General features: G+C 44.1%; 1 protein-coding gene across 1 annotated transcript; it reads left to right on the top strand.

Moving 5' to 3' along the window:
• The first annotated feature begins 474 nt into the window (after positions 1-474).
• LOC114596800 (putative lysosomal acid lipase/cholesteryl ester hydrolase) lies at positions 475-13157 on the top strand. Its single transcript, XM_077930876.1, has 10 exons — positions 475-488; positions 1515-1623; positions 3583-3694; positions 6954-7152; positions 8064-8173; positions 8905-9041; positions 10288-10434; positions 11151-11222; positions 11471-11536; positions 12162-13157. Exons 1-10 carry the CDS (start codon positions 475-477, stop codon positions 12387-12389), a joined length of 1194 nt encoding a protein of 397 aa, XP_077787002.1. The 3' UTR covers positions 12390-13157.
• Positions 13158-14831: the final 1674 nt, after the last annotated feature.

Genomic DNA, 14831 nt, shown 5'->3' with positions numbered 1-14831 from the left:
TTTAGATTAATCCTATCATAGCAGGTTGTGAAAGCCATGGCACTGGAATGATGAAACAAGCATTATGTATTAAACTGGTTATACCTGACTTTTTTATGAGAATATGTCAAAATAATTAAAGCAAATTAACATCGTGGGAAACTATTTATATGAACTTTAGATGTGAGTATTTCTTTACATCTGTGCATGGAGAGTTGATTGGCCTTTTTCGGTCCTCATTTTGTCTTTTGGGACAATGAATTTTTTTAAGGCATTGGAGATTTTTAGGTTTCTGCTTCTCTTGTAGCTCTCCAGAGCTCAAATATTATAGTCAGTATATACTTTTAATGATTTGTATTTGTACTTGGATTTGGATTTGTTTTTGGCATCCATCTGTCTTGGGAGACAATTTAAGAGCGCACTTTCAGGAGTGAAGTCAAACTGCTGGAGAGTTAAAGCACCTGCTGTGGCTGTAGAGACAGATACAGGAGAGACATGTTTTCTCACAGGTAAGGCAGATGAAGGCGTCCGATTCTGTTGCAGCAGATGCTCAGTGGTTTTTCTTCTCTCTGTGCTTCTCTAATGGTCATTTCTTCATCTGGTCACTGCTGTGGACACATGGCATGACTGTCTGTCTCCAGGATTTGTAGGGGGCAGCTATTGCCTGGTTTAAAACACAAACCCTTTCTGTCATGTAAAACAGAAATAAAGATAATGGGGGGAAATAAATATGGCTTTGTAAATGAAGATTTGGGCAATAGTTGTGTTACATGTGATTATTACCAATAATGTGTTATATTTAATTAAGCCCTGAAGAAAATTCCCTTCTCTAACAAAGCAGAATGAACCTTAATATTCACTTCTCTGAAAAATGTGAGTTTAGGCAGTTCCCATTTCTCTGCTTTTCTGCAAAGTTTTCATTCTTCAGTTACTTGGAATAAAGGGCATTACTGTTATTTTGAATCCAGTGGAAATGTCAGTCACCTGCTGAACCTTAATTCTAACATGCGTAAGCATAAGCATTCATGGACTGAAACCCTTTCTTTATAGATTGGTAAATTTATAAAGGGCATGCTGATTGGAAGGTCGGCGGTTCGGATCCCCGCAACAGGGTGAGCTCCCATTGCTCAGTCCCAGCTCCCGCCAACCTAGCAGTTCGAAAGAACATCAAAGTGCAAGTAGATAAATAGGTACCGCTCCAGCGGGAAGGTAAACGGCGTTTCCATCACTGCATCTTCACTCTCAATTAGATCATCCCAAAATGATTTTTTAAAAATTCCTTCACTTTCAGGAAACTATGTTGGGAAAACAGGAAATGTGGAAGTTTCCATGGGGGCAATTAAAATTCAAAAAAAAATGCATGCTCCCTGAGTAGAGCTCTAGGGGCTTGTGATCTGAGCAAGCTGCATCTGTGAATGAAGCCTAAGACTGCCATGTCACACGACTGGCTCGTGTTCAGCAGCTTTTCAACTAAAAAGTAGATCCATTTCATCACTAAAAGAAAAAAGGTTTCTCTAAAATATTCCGTTTTTCAGGTGTTCCAGGATGTGGCTGCTGGTTATCATGATGGTTGTACAAGGCACTGTGAATCCAGTAGAATCCAAGAGCAAAACAGAAGTGAATCCTGAAGTATATATGAATATTGTAAGTTAAGCTCTTGAGACAAAGCAGCACTATAGCAGTGTTAGTGATGGTTTGCCCTGGTTCACACGTTTGGTAGGGATGCAGTGGTGGAAAGCGGGAGCAAATCTTCCTACCTTGCAGGTGGCTGTCACAGTGAACTGGGCCATCTACAAAAGTGCCTGACTATGAGAGCCCCCACTTAAACTGATTCTTTCTCTCTCTTTCATTGGGGAAAATTCACATATTTTGATTTAATAGGATCTGCAGGGCCCAGTTCATGGTGAAGTTATTCTGCTGCCTTCCCTGACCAAACAGGGAAACTTGGGCCATGTTATTTTTGTTCAGGAGTACTGAAGAATTGTAAGCAATGTCCAATATGCATAAAATATAAAGTTTATACACACTGAAGTCTGCAAATGAAAACTTTTACATAAGTTTTCTCTCTCTTCAAATTAGAGAGGCAAGAGAGGTTTGTCTCTAGGTAAATGTGGCTAGGAGAGTGTTTAGGCTAACTGATGACTCATTCTGAAAACCAAGTGATCTTTCATAGGAGGAAGGTCAAACTTGAGAACTCAGTGTCCATGCTGATGAACATGCAAATTGCTTAGCATCTATCTATGGGACCAGAGACAGGAAAGTTTATTGAACTGTATTAAAGACCCAAAAGAAGGCAGAACCACATTGATTGCTGGTTTAACAGCAATGTGCTGCTTTGCATTTTGTAATGCTTATTTGGAACTATTTCAAGATTGTTTCCAGTAAAGCTTTGGAACTCATTTTTTGTGTTGGAAAGCAAATTCATTTATACTCTGCACAAGGTCCATATCAGGGATTCCACTTTCCGCAACTCTAACAAACAGTGCTTATGCAATCATTCTCATAGCTCTTTGTTTCTTAGAAATGGCTGAGTCCTCCCAAAGACTTTCTACATACAAATAGATTTCAGAATATGCTATGACAGAAGGCCTCTTCAAGTGTTTAGCCTGAGCATGCGAGTGCAAAATGTGTGCTTGAAGATGGTGCTGCAGCCCTCCACTTCTGGCTTCCCTGTGTTGAGCAGGTCTGAGTGAAACTTACTTACAACTGGCTTACCAGCTTCCTCGCTATTTGGCACTCTGTGTTATCAGGGATCACTTTTGTGAAGAAGCTTCTAAACATGTTTATCCAAGTGCCCCTGCTAGCCCCTTCTGACATGACAACCCCTCTGGAAGCACATGATTTGTTTCATTAGATATATATTGCTCTATACTTTAAAACGTTTCAGAGCAATTTCACTCTATAAGACGCACCAGACCACAAGACGCACCTAGTTTTTGGAGGAGGAAAACAAGAAAAAAAATATTCTGAATCTCAGAAGCCAGAACAGCAAGAGGGATCGCTGCGCAGTGAAAGCAGCAATCCCTCTTGCTGTTCTGGCTTCTGGGATAGCTGTGACACACATTTCCCCTTACTTTTTAGGAGGGAAAAAGTGAGCCTTATAGAGCAAAAAAATACGGTACACTGTACCTCATATTAAAAGAAGATCTTTATTTTTTGAGCTATGACTCTCTGTTTGCTGCTCCTCATTTGCTGGTCTTCATTCACTTGGAAGATGCCTTCTCATGCCCCCCCCCCCCAATACGTGAATACAAAGAGTGGAAAAATATATACAGTGGAACCTTGGTTCTTGAACGGCTTAGTTGGTGAACAAATTGGCCCCCGAACACCAAAAACCCGGAAATAAGTGCTCCGATTTTCGAACGTTTTTCAGAAGCCGAACGTCCGAGTGCAGGAAGCTCTTGCAGCCAATCGGAAGCTGCACATTGTTTTTTGAATGGTTTTGGGAGTCAAATGAACTTCTGGAACAGTTTAAGTTTGAGAACCAAAGTTCCACCGTATTTGTTCCCATGAACAATTCAACAGACCAAACTCGACTCATAGTAAAGTCAGGACAAAATTCATTTCGTCACACCAACGTTAGGGTTTTTCTAATCCCTGCAGAGTGAAAAAATCCGGTACTGGGGATATCCTTCTGAAGAATACGAAGTTATTACAAAGGATGGCTACTTCCTGAGCCTGAACAGAATTCCAGGAGGTAAACTTGAGGATGAAAGTCGATTGTAATAGAGGAAATAAAGGCTGCCTCTTTGCACAAGCAGGCCACACGCTGGATTTGATCTTTGGCGTCGGTATAGATGTGATCATGTTTCCTTCGATGAAGGTGCCATGGTCTGATCACTACGCTCTGAAAGCCAGGATTGACGTTCCACCCCCACCCTGCTTGGGTGGCGAGCCGATTTGGGCTCGCCCGCGGAGGCTGATGGACCCTGATAGATTCCGTCAAGCCTTGCGGGACCTTGCTCCCCCTGGCGACTCATTGACTGAGCTTGTTGAGGGCTGGAATACCCAGCTCCTGGCAGCCATCAATGAGATCGCACCTAAGCGCCCTCTGCGACCCCGCAGAAACCGGGCTCCCTGGTTTACCGAGGAGCTCCGGAAAATGAAGCGGGACCTCAGACGGCTAGAGCGAGTATGGCGGGGTGCCCGTGACGGAGCTTCAAGAACATCCTATAGAGTTTTTATGAAAACCTATGAGATGGCAGTGAAGGCCGCTAAGAAGTCCTACTTCTCGGCCTCCATTGCATCCGCTAGCTCTCGCCCGGCGCAATTATTTAGTATAATTCGGTCTTTAACGTCCCTCGAAGGACAGCCAAATTTAAATAACAATTGGACACACAGCTGTGAGGCATTTGCGAGCTTTTTTGCGGAGAAGGTCCTGTTGCTCCGCCATGACCTCCCCGCCAATTTCGATACAATAAAGGAACTGGAGGCCCCTCGACTGTCCTCGGGTCCAGTATTGGACCACTTTGACCGGATATCCCCAGCCGATGTGGACAGACTCCTCCGAGCTGGAAAGCCCACCACTTGTCCTCTCGACCCATGCCCGTCCTGGCTGATTAGAGCGTGTCCAGACGAGGTGCGGGCCCCCCTGGGGGATATCATCAATTTGTCCCTTGGCACCGGGACATTCCCAGGGGAACTGAAGGAGGCAGTGGTGCGCCCGCTTTTAAAGAAAACATCATTAGATCCCTTAGATCTATCCAATTACCGCCCGGTTTCGAATCTTCCATTCCTGGGTAAGGTGATTGAGAGAGCGGTTGCGGAACAGCTTGGTAGGTTTCTGGATGAAACATCGGCTCTGGATCCATTCCAGTCCGGCTTCCGCGCTGGTCATGGGACCGAGACGGCTCTGGTCGCCTTAACAGATGATCTCCGTAGGCAGCTGGATCGAGGCGGGTCGGGGCTGCTGATTCTTCTAGACCTGTCAGCAGCCTTCGACATGGTCGATCACGAACTCCTGGACTACCGCCTTGCCGACGTGGGGATCCAGGGCACAGCCCTTCAATGGCTGCGCTCGTTTCTCTCTGGTCGGGGACAGAGGGTGGCGCTTGGGGGGGAATTGTCATCCCGCCACTCCTTGGTGTGTGGAGTGCCTCAGGGTGCGATTCTCTCCCCGATGCTTTTTAACATCTTTATGCGCCCCCTTGCCCAGCTTGTCCGGAGTTTTGGGCTGGGCTGCCATCAGTATGCTGATGACACCCAACTCTATCTGTTGATGGATGGCCATCCTGACTCGGCCCCAGACACACTGATCAGATGCTTGGAAGCTGTGGCTGGATGGTTACGTGGGAGCCGGTTGAAGTTAAATCCTTCGAAGACAGAGGTCCTCTGGCTGGGACGGGACGATATGAGATTGAGGGGGCAACTCCCTTCTCTTGCGGGGGTGCAATTAGTGCCAGCACCGTCCGTTAAGAGTTTGGGTGTAATCTTCGATACCTCCCTCTCCATGGAGGCGCAGATTGCAGCTATAACAAAGGCGGCATTTTTTCATCTCCGCCAAGCTAAGCAGTTGGCTCCTTACCTCTCTCGCCCTGACCTAGCCACTGTGATCCACGCGACGGTCACCTCCAGACTGGATTATTGTAACTCGCTCTACGTGGGGCTGCCCTTGAGACTGACCCAGAAACTCCAGCGGGTGCAGAATGCCGCAGCGAGACTCCTTACGGGGTCTTCGCTGCGAGATCACATTCATCCGGTGCTATACCAGCTGCACTGGCTCCCGGTGGAGTACAGGATCAGGTTTAAGGTGCTGGTTTTAACCTTTAAAGCCCTATACGGCCTAGGACCCTCGTACCTACGGGACCGCCTCTCCTGGTATGCCCCACAGAGGAACTTACGGTCTTCAAATAAAAACATCTTGAAGGTCCCAGGCCACAGAGAGGTTAGGCTGGCCTCAACTAGAGCCAGAGCTTTTTCGACTGCGGCTCCAACCTGGTGGAATGCCCTGTCGCAAGAGACAAGGGCCCTGCAGGACTTGACATCTTTTCGCAGGGCCTGTAAGACAGAGCTGTTCCACCAGGCCTTTGGTCAGGGCGCAGCCTGACTCCCTCCTTTGGCAATCTCTACAAAGCTTTAGTCTATGGTTGCCATCAATTTGTATTTTAATTAATTTTTAGAATGTATTTATAATGTTGTACTGTTTTAGTGTTGTTAGCCGCCCTGAGCCCGGCTTCGGCTGGGGAGGGCGGGATATAAATAAAATTTATTATTATTATTATTATTATTATTATTCTTTTCTCCTAAAAGAGCACAGTTTGGGCCAATAAGGAAAAAGCACCACCAATGTACAGTGCAACAACACTGTTACTGGCACAGACCTTCAGTCTCTACAACTGCCTCATCAGGACAAGGCCTACCGAAAAGAGTTGCTGTGCTTATTAGACCTGGCACTCCTGAGCTGATCCTATTTCTTCTAATAAAGCGTTAACATCACTCCTTGTGATTAGTTGCTGGTTCCCTCTGGATCCCTCCTGACAGGGCACTTGGTACTGTCTTAAACAGGCAGCCCGGAGGACCAACAGTGCAGGACAGACTGACAGACAACCAGTTAGGATGCCCTCCTGTGAGCGATTGGCTAGAATGCTGATAAAGGTCATGAGACTATGCATTGTGTTTGATGCGCAATGCCAAATGAAACAACCATGTAATGCAGATGTGACTAAAACTACATCTGCTGTAATTTCCTCTTCTGTAAAGCTGCTAAAACTATTTATGAGATGGGGGAAAGCTGCTGAGGGCACTCTGATTTGGATCCAATAATTTTAGGGTGGATAATGCACGTATACCCCCCCTCGCTGTCATACACAGTGCCAGTTGTCTTCCATTCCATGAAAAGAAAACCTAGCACTCTTTGAAACTAGGCTCCTCATTTCCATACAAAACATTTTAGCCACTGTACGCTGCACTCTTAGTATGAGCATTATGAGTGGCATTATAGAGGTTTAAACTTCTGAAGCTTTTTCATTTTCCAGGCTTAAAGGCCACTATATTGCTGATTCATGGTTTGGACTTGGAAGGCAGTGACTGGATAGCAAATCCGCCTCATCAGAGCCTGGGTTTCATACTAGCAGATGCCGGATATGATGTCTGGATTGGAAACAACAGAGGAAACTCTTGGTCGAGAAGACACCAAAACCTTACCATTGAAGAAGAAGCATTTTGGGATTTCAGGTAAGTTCAGAAAAGACTGGAATTCAACACTCAGTGGACTGTTGCGTTTTTCTCCCTTTGAAGATCTCCCCTGCGTGAAATAACTCAACAAGGTATACTTGATGGTTTGTAAGTGTAATCAATATGAGATAAAGTTTAATAATTTTCTATACCGGTATGTGCAAAATGTTTTTCAATAGTTCACAAGGACATAGGTAAAATTCCAGCATTGAACACACTCTGGAAATGAAAGAAAACTCAGCTCAGTGCATCTACACTGACTGGAAATACATCTCCAGAATTTTAGAGAAAGTATCCCAGAAATAATTGAGGGTGGCAGGATTGATCCTGGGACATTTCAGGTGCTTGATTTCTTGGCCCTCCCCTGGAAAATTATGCGCACAGTTTTGGTCACAGTTTTGAGGGTGGGTTAATGAATATTGGGTCAAAAGTCAGAAGAACCCCAGCTCCATCATGGCACTGTCTCAATCCAAGTTGCATCTCCCACAGGTGAAATTGAAGAAAGACTCCTGGTCCTGAATAGTTTGATCCTAAGCATATTTACTCAGAAGTAGTGATGGGTGAACTACTCTTGACTTGATTCAGAATTCGGGTGAGCAAAAGAGCTTGACATCTTTTGGAGGGAATGCCCCTCTGAACACTCTCACACTGCTAATTATGTCACTAGACATGTGATGTGGTCAGTGATGGTATAAATGGATACTTACCTTCTGGCAGACTTACTTCAGGATTGTAACCATAAACTGTTTTCACTCAGCCTGAAACCAAATGTTCCTGGAAAATATTCTCTTTCTACATATTTATAAGAAGATCATTTAATCTTCTTACCTTCTCTTCGCTAAAGTAGCCAGTGCATGTGAGCAGAGCAGAGCACACACATTTAATTATTATGGATGTCTCCTGATTTGCAGTTTTCATGAAATGGGCATCTATGACCTTCCTGCCATGACAGACTTTATTCTGCAGAAAACCGGACGAGATAAAATCTACTGTGGTGGCCATGCTCAGGGATCCACCGTAGGTATGTGAAGCATAAAGGTTGGCATTTAGCTGTGAAAAAGACATGTGTAGTCTGTGACTGTATTCTTTGCTCCCCCCCCCCACTCAGGGGCAGTAGAAATGCAGGGGAACACATGTCAGGAGTGTTTTATCCAAGAATCAGATTAGCTGAAAAGGCTGAGTGCTGAACTTCCTCCTGGCTGCTTGGAGAATGCAAATATCGGCCCTGTCATCACATTCGCTGTTGCACAACACACACCTATTGCATTGTTTTACATACTTGTACTCTGAGACTCGAGGTTTCGAGGTTACCAGCATGAGTTTGACCAAACTGCGGGAAGTAGTGGAGGACAGAGGTGCCTGGCGTGCTCTGGTCCATGGGGTCATGAAGAGTCGGACACGACTAAACGACTAAACAACAACAACAAAACTCTGAGACTCAAAATGACTTTCTGTGAAGAGGTCCAGCCATAAAGGTGGTTTGTACAGACTGCAGGGCCTTAGCAATGTTTCCAGTTTTGCCATTTAGCTTCTTTCCTTTCATCTGCATAACAGGTAGGTACACTCCAATCAACGGTACTAGGCTTCTAGATTCTAGAAAACTGCCCAATCTAATTCTGTATACACACAGGTTGACAATTTAAATTACTGATTTGGTTACGAGTTTTTGGCTGTAAATACTGATTTGCTTTGCACACCCTCCCCTCTCCATTAAAATAATGCTAAATGGAATTTCTCATCTTTTCCTCCCAGCTTTTGTTGCATTTTCTGTAATCCCTCAAATGTCTGAAAAAATAAAGATGTTTTTTGCCATGGGGCCTGCCTACACGCTCCACTTCAGTATAAGTCCCATTATACGAGTGCTGCGTATGCCTAACACATTGTTCAAGGTATGTGTAAAAGGGTCATTTTCTTATTATCATGTAGGGTTTACAAGATCAGTAATGTCACATGTTACGTTCTTATCCAAGTTTTATAGGAAAATAGAAATAAACAAGCAAGGCTAGCTTTTGTGGTGGGAAATAAAACCAATTCATTTACTTGTTGTCATAGATGCCATCCCTGGAGCATCGGGTGTCAAGGCACCCACAAAATGTTCTCTGTGGGTGCCCTGCCAGGCAACCCAATGTGTTGCATGCTGCGGTGGGTCGCTCTGTCATGCCCTCCCACGGCGGGGGCGATGTGTGACATCATGCGTGTGTGCTGGGCACTATCAGTGTTGGGTGGAACCTGGTATTCCTGTTTGTTGTTTTCAATGTGAGTAGTTTTGTGACTAAAAGAGCTAAGAGGACACATTTCCCACTGTCTAGCTTACATAGCATCATACAATCATAGAGTTGGAAGGGACTTTCAGTGGTCATCTAGTCCAAACCACTGCAATGCAGGAGAGTCCACAACCTCCTGAGGGAGACTGTTCCAATGTTGAACATGCCTTTCATCCTGACTCCAAGGATCTTATCAGTCAATTGGCTGATATCTCGGACTCCAAGGATCTTATCAGTCAATTGGCTGATATCTCGTTCTTACCTGCTTATCTTAAAGTATGCCAATGACATATCTGACTGCCTCATCTCATCCTAGCTAAGATGCGATGTTGCCAGCAGGGCCCAAGAGTAGTTCCCCTCCCACATTCCTTTGAGCCAACTGGCTGTGAGAGGGTGATTGGCTAAATAACTCTTCAGCATTAAGATGCCTCGGGCCGTGTAGCCTAGCTCTAAACCCTTCATTGTCCACACTGAACCTGCCAGAAGAGGGAGCTAGCTCAGATTTCACTTTCTTACCCATCCACATGCAGGAGAATACATAGAATGAGTTCAGTCATCATCAAAGCATGGGTTATTTGTTGTGAGTTGCTTTGGAAGCCTTCACAACTGAAAGCTGGCCTATAAATATAGCAGAATCATAGAGATAGAAGGGACCCTGAGTGTCACCAACCCAACCCCTGCAATGCAGGAATTAAGTAAATAAAATTAGTAATTATGTAAGTAATGCATTTGATCAAGTCAGGACAGCAAAATCTGTAATCCTGGTTAAAATTATAATATGAACAATATTCTTGTACAGATCAGAACACATCTGTTGCTGTATTAGGAAATATACTGGTTCACCATGTAAAGAATCTCTGGATTTTTACAGATTATATTTGGCACGAAAGAATTCTGCCTGCTGAGTCCCAAACTCAAACAACTTTTGGCTCAAAAGTGCAGCTGCCAACCGGTTGATGTTATCTGCAAACAAGCTCTTTTACTTATCAGTGGATTCAATGAGAAAAATTTAAATGCGGTATTTATGTGTGCTTGATAAATATCCCTCCTACTATATACTTTTCTATTCACACTGCTCAAATAGGCTTAATTCAAGCAATAAAAATACTTAATATGAAAAGCATCAGGAAAACTCTCCAGCACGAATAATAAAATTGATTATTTTGGGTGCTTGATTTCAACGTAAAGAAGTTACAAAGTCGAGCTTGAGGTGTATGGATTTTAACCTGCTGGAAAATATGACCACTTTCAAGAGTTTGTCTGACATGGCTCCTGCAAAGTCAAAGGTTGGATGTGTCACTGGCCTCTGAATCACTGTGAACTCCAAGTTAAGAAGGACTGACTTATGACTTCTTAAAGGGGTGCCAGTTACCTATCTATACATGCGTTCCTTGAGCCATCAGCAATACACTTGAGCAACTAATACAATAGCACGTGGCTGCTTTTGATCAGCACAGCACTTATCCTTCCTTAGCTTATCCCAGGAAGCCATGCTACACATGCACACAAGACTATGTCTCCATACACACCAAAACTTTAAAGCTCATTCAAAGCAAGCACCAAAGGACCTGGGAGCTGTAGTTTAAGGGTGCTGGAAATTGCAGTTCTAGGGGGATGGTCTTTGTATGGTCTTTCAAAGCCTGGTATGCACACAGCTGCAGACACTGTTTCTTGCAGATTGTGGTGCAAAAACCTCTGAAGTGGAAGGAGATTTAAATGCACCTTTTCTTTCAGAGCCGAACTGATGTGTACACATCAATATTCCCGGATTATACTTCTGTGAAAAATGTAATCCACTGGAACCAGGTACAGTTAGGAAAATGAAATACATCTGTTGTGTGTTCTCTACCTACAATATTGCAACATAATGATTTTTGTTTAAATACAAGGAAGCTGCATTTGAGTCCTGAGCCTGAGGTTCCTTACCTCTGATATAGAGCAATAATTGTGAAATACTCTTCTTAAATTGTTTCCTCTCCTGATAATCTCTGCTTTGATGTCTTGGCAGAAGCACACAGGCTCACACAGCTTTGGTGTTATGTTTCATTTTCTAGTCTGGTAGAACTGGGGAGTTCAAATACTTCGATTATGGCCCAAAAAACATAGATAAATACAAACAGGTATGTATATTTTTGCTTGGATTGGATAAGGATGACTAGGAAAGGTCTGGTTCCAGCAGTGGCGGAGCAAGCCGATCAGGCGCCTGGGGTGGCATGCGTGCCGTGCGCCCAGTAGCAGGGCGATCCGGGGCAGGACACTCCACAGGGCCTCCGAGGAGTCTGCCTGCCTCCTCCCACTCAGCTGCCCTACAGCTGAGAGGGAGGCGGCGGGTGGACCGTTTGGGGCAGTGTGGAGCCTGCGGGCGCCCAAGCCACCATGTCACTCCCAGGAGAGATGCTTGGCTCGGGCGCATTGCAGGCTCCGTGGTGAGTGCCGCCTGGCATTGTGTCACCCCCTTCAGTGGTGACACCTGGGTCAGACCTCCCCCACCGTATCCCCCACCCCCAGGTTCCAGTGTCCTACATTATACACTTGTTCTAATTATCTCCATTTGCAACTTCCACCTCTGAAATTTTTCGACCAATTTTTTGACTGGTATAGTAATACTTCCACAAGGCTCTTGAGCTTTGCTGGGAGGGCACGGCTGGGAATCCCTTGAATCAGAGTTTAGAGATTCTAAAATTGTTTTAGATTACATCTTCAGTGGCATCTGTAGTTTATTCTCATTTTTTCTTCTTTTCACAGATGACTCCACCCTTCTACAAGATAGAAGAGATCACAGTCCCAATTGCTATGTGGAGCGGAGGACAAGACTGGGTTTGCAGGCCAAAGGAAGCTGCGCAGCTGCGGTCTCGAATCCCTCACCTTGTTTACCATAAGGAGTATCCAGACTGGGACCACTGGGACTTCATTTGGGGCATTGATGCTCATCAGCAGATGTACATGGAAATCCTTGATCTGATGCAGAAATAGCTGTGGGATTTCTCTTTTATTATGCAATGACTTTTCTTTAAAACTGTGGTCTTCCACTGACACTATAGCAGCATTAGAAACACCCATGCTGCTACAAGATTTAATCTCTGCAACAAAAACAAAAAACTCTACACTTGCACTATATAAAATCCTACTCAACAGGAAGAAATATGATTTAGAATTTGATAGACAAAAATGGAGTGAAGAGTTAGGGGTACAGATAACAAATGCTATATGGGAGTCAAGTATAAAATCAACAGAAATAGCCTCTATGGATCTAAGGCTAAGACTTATTCAACAGAAAATAATATTCAGAGCCCACTGGACTCCAGTAAAACTATACCAAAACAAAAAAACAGAAACAAAAACAAAAACCAAACAAGTGCAGACCACTGCTGGAGATGTGGGAGTAAAAATGAGAACTTAGTACATATGTTGATTAACTGCCCGATGATAAGATCATTTTGGTGCGAGGTGAGGATATTTATAGCAAGAGTAATAAAAAGAAATTCTTATTTAGGGGAACTGAATCTAATTCTAAATTATATTCTGGAAATGTGGGAGATTTCAAGGGGTCAAAAAATTTAGGATGTACCGTGCTATATTAGAAGCAAAAAAACTTGTTTTGATGAATTGGAAGAGCTGCAAAAAGATTCAATTGAGCACACGGATTGATAATATGGACAGATTAGCTACATACGAACAAATTGCATGTTGATGCAAAATAAGAATATGAAATAAAATTAAAAATATGAAGAAATCTGGAATGAATATGTAAGCGATAAGGCGAATAGTGGTGGGAAGTAGGGGGAGGATAGAGAGAGGTGGGAAAATATTGTTTAAAAATGTGTAGTCATAGGTATATCAGTGTATTCAAATCTGAATGGTTAAATTGTGTTGTCATTATGGTTTTTGCTGTATGTGTCTTTTGCGGTTGATGTTTGTATGAAAAAATGATTAAATAAATTTTTAAAAAGTAGTTTTCCATTTCCTCTAAAAGTTTTTGTGAGTTGGAAGCAGGAGAACAAGCTATACATCTATAAATCTAAATATTGTGTTTCATAATGGACGCTCACCGTTTCCCCAGTGGGCATCAGTTGCAGACCATCACATTCCACCTCCTTCCCAGCAGCCAGACCCACATGGTCACTGTCCGATGTGGAATCCCCCCCCCCCCAGCCATCACAGCTGTGGAGATGTACCTGCCTGGCCAGTGAACTGAGTTCCAACGGGTCAACCAGGGCCCAAGTTATGGGGGAATTCATTGCTGTTCGGCCAGGCATTGGCCACTGTCATGATCAGCACTTTGAACTGGGACTTGAATCAGCAGCCACTGCAGTTGTGCCAGTATTGGTGGTATATGCTCAAACCGTCTTGTTCTGGTGAGCATCTGGCCATTGCATTTTGCACCAGCTGAAGTTTCTGAATTGCCTTCAAAGGCAGCCCCACGTATAACACATTGCAGTAATCCAACCAAGAGGTTACCAGAGCCTAAGCCACGGAAGTTAGGCTATCCCTGTCACCGCCTGTATTATTAATTCTTATATTATTATTATCATTAGTTACATGCCATTGGTATTCATGGTGGGTGGCTGTTTATTGTCATGCTGTGCATGCTCATTCATGATCTCAAAACTGAGCACAAATCTGCTCACAAGGTGGGAGATGTTGGGATGCAGGAAGCAGTGGGGTAGCATTGGAGGACAGAGCCAGAGCCGTAGCTAGGTGATCTTGCACCCCTGGCAGAACCGTCCAGATTGCGGCCCCTAGCCATGGACAGATTAGCTCTTCTTTCCACCTCTCCTCTAACCCCTTTCTACCCATTCAATTCACCCTCTATTAAAAACCATTTCTTATGAGGCAATAATCAATATTTATATTTATGGACATATTTTTAGCCAATTTTGTGCCCCCCATCGCCTGCGCCCCTGGTGGGGGCCCACCTCACCACCCCTAGCTATGGCCCTGGACAGAGCTGTGTGTTTCATGCAGCCTACCCTGCACCCTCAAGCTCACCTCCTGCCCTCATGTGTAGTGGAGGGTATTGGCCTGTTGCCAGTTTGAAGGCTTTTGTACACAAAGGGGACCATCTTGTCTTTTGCTTCTGGTAGCAAAATGTGTTGGGCTAGCCCTGAAATTCATCAGCACTAGAGGGCTAGAGTACACTTTACAGTTGACTTCTATATCAGTTATCAGCTTCTGAGAATCAGTCCACCAACAATGGGTAGACTTACTGTCTTGCCCCATGAAACAACAGGCTGGTAAGCTTACATGTGAATGGATGGCCCATTTGAAGAAAGGTTAGGGAGCATACCCACAAGGTGACACACACATTAGACCAGGCAAAGTATTATTTAAAAAATTATAAGTAGAGCTCATTGGTGAGTACACAACTTCTTTTTTATGAAACAAGGACATATTGTTTTAATTTTCAGGTTTTAA

This window comes from Podarcis muralis, chromosome 6 (assembly GCF_964188315.1).
Source record: "Podarcis muralis chromosome 6, rPodMur119.hap1.1, whole genome shotgun sequence".
Taxonomy (NCBI): Eukaryota; Metazoa; Chordata; class Lepidosauria; order Squamata; family Lacertidae; genus Podarcis; species Podarcis muralis.
This window is presented reverse-complemented; position numbering and strand designations above follow the sequence as displayed.

Coding starts and splice junctions, on each gene's coding strand:
- LOC114596800 (XM_077930876.1), top strand. Junction 7,153..8,063: donor GAAGCATTTTGGGATTTCAG/GTAAGTTCAGAA, acceptor CCTGATTTGCAG/TTTTCATGAAATGGGCATCT. Junction 11,223..11,470: donor ATGTAATCCACTGGAACCAG/GTACAGTTAGGA, acceptor TTCATTTTCTAG/TCTGGTAGAACTGGGGAGTT.